Genomic DNA, 11811 nt, shown 5'->3' with positions numbered 1-11811 from the left:
CGTTTGCCTTTCAAGCGTCGATATAGATATATGTATATGAAAATTATTAGTTTAAAGTGCGAAGATAAGCCGACGTTGGAACGAGGTCGGTAGTTATGACTTGTACTTGAACTACAAGTGCCAAACGTGTCCATTACATGTGTAATATGCTAATAGTCGATTAGAAAGGTAATTTTTGTTAAAGAATTTATTGTAATTTTTCAATGTAGATGAATTTGTAATTTACAGGCTTTGTTTTAATAATAAAATTAATTTCACTTTTTCTCTTTGGGTTAATTGAATATGCAATTTCGAAAAGGGCACATGTCGCATATTTTGTCAAATACGTTTTTTCATATACATGTAGTTTTGAGGCTTACCTACACCCATTTTATAATAATTCCAGTAATTTTCAATTGCTAATTAACATTAAAATATATATTTCAAAAGTTAATATTTTAAATTTTACACTGCTTTAGACAATAATCAGTTTTTTTCATTTCCTGAACATTTAACATTTTCAGAGATGTGCCCTTTTCGAAATTGCATATTCAATTTCTATAACATGTTTTTTTTTAATAATTCTTAAGCACGACGGTATAGCTGTTATGAATAGAATAAATTAATAAACAGAAAGGCTTATTAATCTTTAAGCCTTTATTAATTGGCCTGCATCGATTTTATAGATAAATAATACTAATAATGAATTTTATATTTTGTGTGATACGATATCTAAAAGTAATTGCGAAAATTTTGTATACGGGTTACCGAAGTATACTTCGTAGGTATATTAAAGGAAATACATTTAATAAATTGTATGCCGAGATTATTATTCGTATGGCAATATGTTTCCTTAATCAGATTACGTGTGTTAATTATCGTTCTAGTCAAAGAATAATTTTAGTATTGAATCTATTGTTCTCCAAGTAGAATTTGATGCAAACACATGTGCAACAGTTTATTTTATTTATAAAATTTAAATAGTATAAACTATTAGAGAAATATGTAGGACAGGGCAACTTTTTATTTGTAAATATGTACGTTATAAATATGTAAATAATAGACATTAATCGTACTGGAGTGTAACGTGGACGAATCTGTGGCGGGTGTTTTAATAAAATGAAATTTAAATGCAGACCTGGTTTTCTTTCAGACTCCTAAATAATTAATGTACACTTGCTAATATAACAAATTTAATATTAATAACACATTCTAAGTTACAGTATTACTTATTTGAAAATATCTAAGTTTTGAAGTCGTCGTGGCCTAACAGATAAGACGTCCAGTGCATTCGTGTTGAAGCGATGCACCGGTGTTCGAATCCCGCAGGCGGGTACCAATTTTTCTAATGAAATACGTACTCAACAAATGTTCACGATTGACTTCCACGGTGAAGGAATAACATCGTGTAATAAAAATGAAACCCGCAAAATTATAATTTGCGTAATTACTGGTGGTAGGACCTCTTGTGAGTCCGCGCGGGTGGCTACCACTACCCTGCCTATTTCTGCCGTGAAGCAGTAATGCGTTTCGGTTTGAAGGGTGGGGCAGCCGTTGTAACTATATTTGAGACCTTAGAACTTGTATCTCAAGGTGGGTGGCGCATTTACGTTGTGGATGTCTATGGGCTCCAGTAACCACTTAACACCAGGTGGGCTGTGAGCTCGTCCACCCATCTGAGCAATAAAAAAAAATCTAAGTAACCTTTTCATAAGTGTATACTCTTTGTGTTGGCCATTTACCAGAAGAAACACATAGTGGATAGGACTGTCCACATCGTAGTCCGACTGGTGTACATTTTGTACCATTGTTAGAGATTTAGCCAGACTCTACCTCGAGACAGCATTCCTTAAAGATATCTATATATATAAAAATGAATTGTTGTTCGTTAGTCTCGCTAAAACTCGAGAACGGCTTGACTGATTTGGCTAATTTTGCTCTTGAATTATTTGTGGGAGTCCGGAGAAGGTTTAAAAGGTAAAGATAAGTATAAAAATGCTCAGAAATAAATAAAAATATTATTTTTCTTTTTCTTTTAAAGTGTTCCCCGTCGGACGGATTCCGTTTGTTTGTTTTAATTTTATTTTATACAAAAGTTTAGGTCTTTTATTTATCGATTGATGCACTACGAAGTCTGCCGGGTCAGCTAGTCAGATAATAAAGACAGGCATTAAGGCTAAGTACACTAGACGAGGACAATTGGTACTTTAAAAAAAACTATTTAACTCTCCTTAAATTTCAGGCAGACGATGTCGCCTGCCTTTGTCTTTATACAAGAGTGAAAAAATACATTATTTCATTATTTGCCTTTATATACAATTCAAGAGAACTTCTATTTACAGATTTTCGTAAATTTGTTGCCTATCTAATCTGAACAGTTATTTTCTGGAGTTCATTCCAAAGCCGGAATGGTACGTGAAACTGAACATCGGTAGCGCACTATAAATAAACGCAGTGATACTTTAATGGTAAAAGGAAATGGTTGAAAAATCTCAAGCAAATCTTCAGATATATAATAATACTATCTATAGGTAAAACTTATGGTCCAAAAACACTTTTATTTATCATAGCCCTACATAAATAACCGAAATATCCCTCTTAATTACTTGGGTCTTAAGTATATTGGTTTGATGGAGCGTTGTGAACTTAGACTATCCTTCTAACATCGACCTCAGACCTCGAAAATGAACCAATTGCTCATTTACTAAAGGAAACTTAAAATTTCCTTGTTAGGAATAGTCCCTTGAATATCGTTCAAATATTTCACAACCTTGTATGTATTAGGGCCATCGTACTCATTCTGTTGGCAACATGCATTCTATTTGTATATTGGCAAGTTTTTTATTTGTTTTTCTATCATCACTTTAAAATGAATTTTAACGTTTTATTTACGTGTTTCAAAAGCTTTTACGATTGTAGGATGAGTTGAGCCGCATCATCGAGTCGTTGAGTCATGAAACTGATTTTTATCTTTAGTTATGATCACAAGGTTGTTATTGAAAATTGTATGAAACAAAATGACGGTAAGGGAATTTTGCTTGTCATATAATAAAGGGAAGACTGTTTGACACAATGATTGTTTTTATTTATCAAAGTAAGCCATCGTTTCTATAATTTTTATTGACATTGTATGCAAGTCCTAGATTCCTCTATTAAACTTCCTGCAATTATAATTATTTTCGTTGCATATTTAAATGTCATTGTACATACAAGATTAGATTAGTATTTAAATTATATTTTTGTTGTATGTGTTAGAAAAAAGCAAGGTTTTGTCAAAAATGTTTGCACCAATTGGAACTAGAATAGATTTCGTCATGGTCAATAGGTTAGTAGAGATATTACGCGAATAATTACCTACCAACCTCTTTTCCCGAGGTGAAGTTAATAGAAATGAAGGTGAATTGTGATTTTATTTTTCTATTTAGTGTAAGCGCTCGGCGTGGGCATCGGCGACAATGATAACTCAGCGGGTTCTCAGTCGAGCAGCGCGTGCTCGGCCGTGGGCGGATCGCCACGGGTGCACTATCGCGTCACGAAAACACTAAGCCCATTTATGGACAACTAAGAACCTTTCTTTGTCATTTACGAAGAGCTCATGTATCACCTACTGTAAAATGCTTATCAGGGCCCATAATAATCTTACGTTGTGATTATCGGGGCCCATAGGCATCTTAACGTGAACGTGAATGTGTGGGCGGATCGGCACGGGTGCACCATCGCGTCACGGAAACACTAGGCCTCTCTTATGGGCAACTACGAACCGTTCTTTGTAATTTACGAAGACCTCATGTTCCATCTACTGTAAACTGATTATCGGAGCCCATAGGCATCACAACGTGAATGTCACCCATCTAGAGATATGAAGTCTGAATTCTATTGTGTAACTGCAGTTCTACATAATTTTTTTGGTTTTTTTTTAATATAATTACCATAAAGATTAACTTTCGGGATATTTAATTAGTTCATTATATTTCTATGATTACCATTCGAATTATTCTCGTTTAGTACTAAATACGTAATTAAACATTTTAAAAAAGTTACAAATTGTTTGGTAGATAACGCAGAAGAAAGTAAGAATGTGAAGTCATTTTGTGAAGTATACGTTCGCTAAACTAAAATTTACTTTCTGAATTCCATATTTACCAATAATTTTGTCTGAACACCATTTAATTAAAACATATTCAAAATAAACCTCTTTAGCAAAAGTAGCTGTATTTTTAGCGTTTCCGTTAGTACCACAACATTGAAGTCTCAAAACATAAGTCATTTTTAAAACCGGAAAGCATGATTGCTTCACGTTAGAAATATGTTTGTTTATAAACTAAAGTTTTCTTTATTTTTTTAAAGTCGCAGATATAAGTAAAACCATTGGTAGAGACTTTTAAAATCTTTGTGACTACGAAAACTTTAAAATATTTAAAACATCAGATATAATAAAATGAACATACACAAGATGAATTATTGTGAAAACGTTTCCACTAATATCATTTAGTCACTAATCTTATACCTTATTCTTATACCTCTATTCCCGACATCTATTGGCGAATAATAATACTATTTTTCTTAATTGAGGGCAACTAACCGCTTTAAAGACACAACAAGATGGCATTATCATCTAGTATAATTTAATGAGAGTATTTTATTGTTTTCTGTACTTAGGGTGTCAAATATTTCTAGCATTGTTGGAATTGTTCATTAACCTTCGCTAATAAATTGTATGTCGCCATTTGGAACGGTGATCGTAATAAACATTATAATGTGTGTAGCCTCGGAGTTTATGTTATGTACTTACAATACTTTATTATTAGTTTATGCAATATAAGTGATAAATCAAGCGAAAGATTGCTCTTCCATAAATAATAAATTAATTAAATTGGTAAAAGACGGAAAAGTAGTTAGTTCAGTAGTTTTTACAAAAGTGACTTTCTAAACAATCTTTCAATCAAGTTCAATTCAATCAAGTCATTTGTACAGTGATTTTTAGAAGTCAACAAAAACTATGCTCTTCGTAAAAAAATACTTGCAGTGGATATAGTACGTTTGTAGAGCTTATGTCGAGTTCATAGAGATGTTGATATGATTAGTAAAATTATCATTTGCTTGCGAGCCCGGCAGACATTGTCCTGTTCCGAGGACAAAAAATCATTTAAAATATTATTGCAGCGCTTGTATCCAATTTTAAATAGGGATCAACACACAAAATTTTCATCTAAGCCGAACCACACCCGATTACGTTGCCACCGAGCGGGCCCTGGTTGGGTTGTACAAAAAATAGATAATAAAAAACGACGCAACGCCTTAGGCATTGATTTTGCCAATGTCACAGTGTGCACAAAAATGACAGGTGCTTAGAGAGAGAAAAAAAAACGATGCAGTTAAATGAAAGAAGTTCCGGAAAAACGCGTACAGAAGAATTATATTTGAGGGATGAGAAAATATTGCAATTTTTTTTTTATTGCCTTTGTAGGCTGACGAGCGTACGGCCCAAGTGATGGTAAGTGGTTACCGTCGCCCATGGACTTCAGCAATGCCAGGAGCAAAGCCAAGTCGCTGCCTACTTAATATAAAGTAATGAAACTTATCGTTTGTACACTTCATGTTCTCAAAATTTATAAAGCTCCTTATTCTCACAGCGTAACTTTACCTACAGACACAGCTCACTGAGTTTCTCACCGGATCTTTTCAGTGGGTCGCGTTTCCGATCCGGTGGTAGATTCTGCGAAGTACTGCTCTTGCTAGGGTCAGTGTTAGCAACACTCCGGATTGAGCCCCGTGAGCTGACCTGTTAGGGTGACAATGAAATAACCTCTCAAGGTTATCAGCATAGGTAGGGAAAAAAGACCGTAGCTTTTTTAAATTTATTTCTTAGATATATGAAAGAATTCACGAGTTAATTGTCTACCTGATTCCATATACAACACAACGTCAATGACACGATCTAGAAGCTTCAGTGGAGTCGTTTATAGACTGTTCCACCCCTCAAACAGGAACTGTACTAATTACAATCCCCAATAATGACACACACTCATATATATTTTGCGGGTTTTATTATAATAAGTGACTGCTTTATATATTTTTACGCTTAAATCGTTAGTGAACTCGTCATGTGAAGCACTTATTTTCTTAGATAAATTTTATACATACCTGCGGAGTTGGACCACCGGTATAGTCATGTCATTTTGTCGTGAACTAAACGATAAGACCCCTGGGATATTCGTATTAAGCAATGCGTCTACACCGGTGCTTAAGTCCGGCTTGCTTCTACCAATTCCAGTAAAAGACGTACTTAGCTTGCATTCATGAATGACTTCCACAATAAAGAAATTATTACATCTTGTACTAAATACAAGCCCGCGAAAACTGTAGTATGAATTGGGACGTAGACCTCAAGTCTCAATAAGGATCACGCGCACATGGCTTATGTTGCAAGCCAGTTTTTTTTTTCCTTTTTTTTTGTGTATCTTCTTAGCTTATATTGTGTATTGTGTGCCTAATAAATAAATAAATAAAAATAAAATAAAATAGATCGCGGCATTTACGTCGCTTTTTATGGAATACTATAAACACTTAAGACCAGGTAGGCCATAAGTATGTTGGGCCGAGTTTTTTTTCTTGCGATGCGACGACGAAATCGCAATAAAAAAGGATACCTCGCTTAATACCAGTATACCGAGCTTTCTATCTTTAAAGCGACAACTTGCAAAATCTTAAAAAGCTCTCTTTTCAACCGACTTAAAAAAAGGTGGTGAGTTTCTGACACGAAGCATCTATGAGTATGAAGCATTATGAGTTTCAATTTCAAAGGTGTTGAGACAAAACGAGTTGGGACATTTCTCACGTCTCAAGGTTAGGCAATCACTCAAAACTTAGTGAGCAGATAAAGCTTATGCTCCTCTTTATAGAAAACAAGTATTCTTATTTTGAATATAATCTAGTAATTTTCTCATACTAAATCTAAGAACAGCCTTCATCTAAAATTGGCAAACGAATCGAAAAAAGCTGTGTCCCTTACCACTAACTAAATAGTGGCTACAAATTGGTTAATATATCCAATTATTCATTTATTATTACGATAACACGTACCTGTGAAATGTCATCACACACGCACGAATTTTTTTAAAATTTTAAAGTATACTAAGAAAATGTAATAGGGTTACGCGAATGCGTACACGAAAACCTCGAGAAAATTCCTAATATGTAGTTATTATTTTATTAGTAATAACTTTAATTTCAGTAGGTTGAGTCATCGCTTATTTTGTAACAGGCCGGTCATCGGGTAGCAAAACTGTAGCGAGTTTTCCAGAAGGGCGCAGCCTGCGCCGGCGCTCTATAAATACGTGGATTCCGTTTACTGAATTCAGTCTAGCTGTGCTATCGTCGGCGCATCATCTCAACACTCGGAAAAAGCACTCACACAATCACACAACATGTCTCTGGAACGTCAAGTTCGCGCTAAGGTCAGACCACACTCACATTTATCTCAAGCCACTTACTTATACACACGATGTAACACTTACTGAATTGAATTTTCAAAACATTGTATACCTGATTTCAATTATTATTTTTCAGTAATATGTCAATTTAATATTTATTTATTTATTTATTTGGGGTACCTACAATACATTTAATTTAAAAGTTCCATTCAATTTTCGTCGAATTTTATGTTCTCCATTAAAAATTATTTAAACTTTATAGATCGCTTCCAAGCGCAACCCTGAGAAGGAGAAGGAAGCCCAAGAGTGGATTGAGGGCGTCCTCGGAGCTAAATTCCCCCCTGGTGAACTATTTGAGGATGTCCTCAAGGACGGCACTGTTCTTTGCCAGCTCATCAACAAGCTGAAGCCTGGCTCTGTCCCCAAGATCAACACCACCGGTGGACAGTTCAAAATGATGGAGAACATCACAAAGTAAGTTAAATTAGCGTTATAAAAATTAAGTTTGTTTCTATTGGCTCCGGTAATCACTTAATGTCAAATGAGACTTAAGTTTAGGTGCCCATTTTAGCTTATGAAAAAATCATGAATCTTCAATAAATACTCTTTTGTTTATCGATAATACAGATAATACAAATATACAATTTTAGTATCGTAAAACCATCTAATTCAAATAATTTTTACGGAAAGACTATTATTTTTTTTTACTGAGATAAATTACATGTTTTCCTGATTTTAAATTTCTTGCACAGCTTCCAGTCTGCAATCAAAGCATACGGTGTACCCGACATCGATGTGTTCCAAACCGTAGATCTATGGGAGAAAAAAGACATCGCCCAAGTAGTCAGCACACTGTTTGCCCTCGGTCGTGAGGTAAGCTTCGTTCAAATATTAAATGAAAAGCGACATCAAATGAATTACGAGTAATATATATATTAGATATCTTAGACGATATTAATATGATATCATAACATATCGTAATATCATATTAATATCGTCTAAGATATCTAATATGATATTACGAAATTAAACATTCGTTTATATCGAACAAATCCCAAAATAGGAACATAAAAAAATAATATTACAACACAGTATAATCATGTATCATAAACATTTGGGTAATACGGGATCTTGTTCTTAACGGAATAGCGTGTGCAAAATTTGTTTAGTTTAAGATATATTTGAAAAGTTGGACGTTCGCCAACTTCAACAAATTTAACGAGCATCGAGCAATGGATGACCGATATTACCTCAGTTTTCATAAATATCCAAGGCCACGTGGTTTAGTTGAGGCCACCCAGGGATTATATCTGATTATTTTATAAAGTTGGTGGTAGGACTACTGGTGGTAGGATCTCTTGTGAGTTTGCGCGGGTAGGTACCACCACCCTGCCTATTTCTGCCGTAAAGCAGTAATGCGTTTCGGTTTGAAGGCTGGGGCAGCCGTTGTAACTATACTTGAGACTTTAGAACTTATATCTCAAGGTGAGTGGCGCATTTACGTTGTAGATGTCTATGGGCTCCAGTAACCACTTAACACCAGGTGGGCTATGGGCTCGTCCACCCATCTAAGCAATAAAAAAAAAGTTGTTAACCCTTAAATGCTTATTATGCACGGTTGTTCCACAGACTTACAGACACGCGGAATGGAGCGGCCCCTGCCTCGGACCCAAGCCCGCTGACGAATGCAAACGTGACTTTTCTGATGAAGTCCTGAAGGCCGGGCAAACTGTGATCGGTCTGCAAGCTGGATCTAACAAGGGAGCCACTCAATCCGGACAGAACCTTGGCGCCGGCCGCAAGATCTTGATCGGCAAGTGAACACAACACCAGCACAAAGTGATATTAATTTTTAAGATAATTTTGTACAAATTTGTGTGGTAATGGACGCTAATGTGAGACTGTAAGCCTTTGTGAATATCTACTCTGAAATGATAGCTGAAGATTTATTAGTCTCTTTACAAACAGGACTAGAGGGTTGTAAACTTTGACGTGATTTAGTTTGCGTCATAGTCAGATTTACAATGAATTGTTATTAACGGGGATGCTATTGGTTAGATCAGCATAGAATAATATACCATTCAATAGCAAAGGGACCATAGCATCAATGGCTGGTTAAGATACTTTTATTTGTTTATAAAGTTGAGTAGCGCCTGATATGAATTTGTACATAAGCTTAGTAAGTTTTGTATTAAGTTAAAATATTTATTTCCATTTTATTATATGTTTTATAATAAAATATTTTGTATACAAACCTGTTTATATTTCGACTTTTGTCATATACCTTGCTTCATTTAAATTTTCACTACTATTAAATATTTGTACTATAACGTACAAAACTAAGTATTTGAGTCATGAAGAAAATAAGTAATTTTATAAATATGTAATGAATGATTGAATGTCAATCTGTCATATGACAATTGATAGTTGTTTAAATAATTTTTCGGTTAATGGACGTTGTGAAATGTGTGTTATAGAATTATTGAAGAAAGGGCATTAAATGTTGTTTCTTGTTGTTTAGAAGAAACGCAATTTCGTCTTTTCTTATTTAAACACCGTAATTACCATTATAAAACAACATTTTTGCTAATATATTGAGAAAATGGAGAAATTAAGATTTGATTTTACAATGAAATCAATGGCGGATGGAAAAACAAACGTCATATGCATAACTTCCATTGCTACACCAAGTGGACAAGTTTTTGGAATTCCAGTCGAATATCAACCCGTAAATCTTCATAAGGTGATCACAACTACTCCTAACTACACCAGAGTAAAAAACTCTTTAGTAAAAAGGCATCAAACGAGGAAAATATGGATAACTGTGACGGAGGAAATTTCAAAAACATATTTGGATGAAGAACAAAATTTGCAATTCAATGATTGTTATTTGGAAGAGATTTCAGAACAACCTGTTAGTTATGAATCGACATCTAGTGATTCTAATCACATGCTTGAAAAACTGTTAGAAAAACTACAAGAACAAAAACAGCAGAAACGAGAAAAACAAAATTTAGGGAAAATTGCAAAGGATTTTATTATAGAAAAATTCAACGGCCGTAATTCAAATGCATTACAGTGGATCAAAGATTTTAATAAAGAATGTGAACGTTTTCAAATAAACGAGGATAAACAAAAAATTGAAATTTTGAAGAACTTCTTAGAAAATGCTAGTGTAGATTGGTACAGTTGTATGCTGATGAAGCTTACAGTACAATCAGAATGGAGCAAATGGGAGAAAAATTTTTGTGAGACATTTGCGAACAAAGGTTGGTCCTCCACTAGATATGCTCTTGCCTTTAAATATCAATCGGGATCCTTACTTGAGTATGCTTTAAAGAAGGAGAAATTATTGTTGGAAGTCAGGAAGACAGTGGATACCGGAACAATTATTGATCTCATAGCATTTGGTTTACCCAATTATGTGGCGGACAAGATTGACAAAGAAACATTACAAAGAACGGAAGACCTTTACAATGAGATAAGAAAATTGGAACATCTGGTGATGAAAAATAAATATGAAAAAAGGAACAGCTCATATATTTTAGATAATAAAGGGAAAAAGATTGACGAAAAGAAACCATGCTCAATCTGTTTAAATGAAAAAAAAGGGAAACGGTTCCACCCAGAAGACAGCTGTTGGTTCAAAGAAAAAAATAAAAAAGCTGTGGTAAAAACAGTAAATAATTCAGAATTGGAAATAGAACTGAATGAGAAAAATCCAAAAAACTAGAAATACCACCATTAATAAAAATAAGTTTACAAATAAATGACACTTTGAAGGTTTCTGGAATCTATGACTCTGGATCTAATGTTTCTTTAATTAATGCAAGATTATTGAAAATACAAGAGAAACAGAAGACAAATGATATGCAAGTTGTAAACTTAAAAACTATTAATGGTGAGAAAAAAACGAAAGGTATGGTAACGCTAAAAATAAAAATCTACAATATTGAAAGAAATATGGATATTTTTGTGGTGGATAATGAAAATTTTAACTATGACTTCTTAATTGGTTTGGATTGTATAAAAAAATTCAAATTAATACAAAATGAAGAACTTAACATCATACAATATCCCGAAAAGAAAAGCATAATCTCAAATGAACATTGTTTTAATGAGAATAATGTAACAAATGTCGGAATTCCTGATGTACTAGGTGACAAAAATAAAGAACAAACATTTAAAGAGAGAATAGAAGAGAAAGAGAAGATAGAGATGGAACTATACTCTGAGATAGTAAAAAAGGGTACTACTATAAATACCAACAAATTGTGTGAAATTAATTTCAATGAACATGTAAACATTGATGAATTTCAAATGTCTGTAAATCATCTAGATTTATATCAGCAATAAAAAATTGAGAAGTTAGTAGATAAATACAAATCTGTTTTTGCTA

General features: G+C 33.9%; 1 protein-coding gene across 1 annotated transcript; it reads left to right on the top strand.

The window, feature by feature from the left end:
* The first annotated feature begins 7353 nt into the window (after nucleotides 1–7353).
* Nucleotides 7354–9662, top strand: LOC733016 (muscular protein 20). The gene is made up of 4 exons (NM_001047011.2): nucleotides 7354–7436; nucleotides 7675–7886; nucleotides 8165–8285; nucleotides 9042–9662. The coding sequence occupies exons 1-4, from the start codon at nucleotides 7407–7409 to the stop codon at nucleotides 9231–9233; spliced, it is 555 nt and encodes a 184-aa protein (NP_001040476.1). The 5' UTR covers nucleotides 7354–7406; the 3' UTR covers nucleotides 9234–9662.
* The last annotated feature ends 2149 nt before the right edge of the window (nucleotides 9663–11811 follow it).

This window comes from Bombyx mori, chromosome 13 (assembly GCF_030269925.1).
Source record: "Bombyx mori chromosome 13, ASM3026992v2".
In the NCBI taxonomy this organism is placed as follows: domain Eukaryota; kingdom Metazoa; phylum Arthropoda; class Insecta; order Lepidoptera; family Bombycidae; genus Bombyx; species Bombyx mori.
This window is presented reverse-complemented; position numbering and strand designations above follow the sequence as displayed.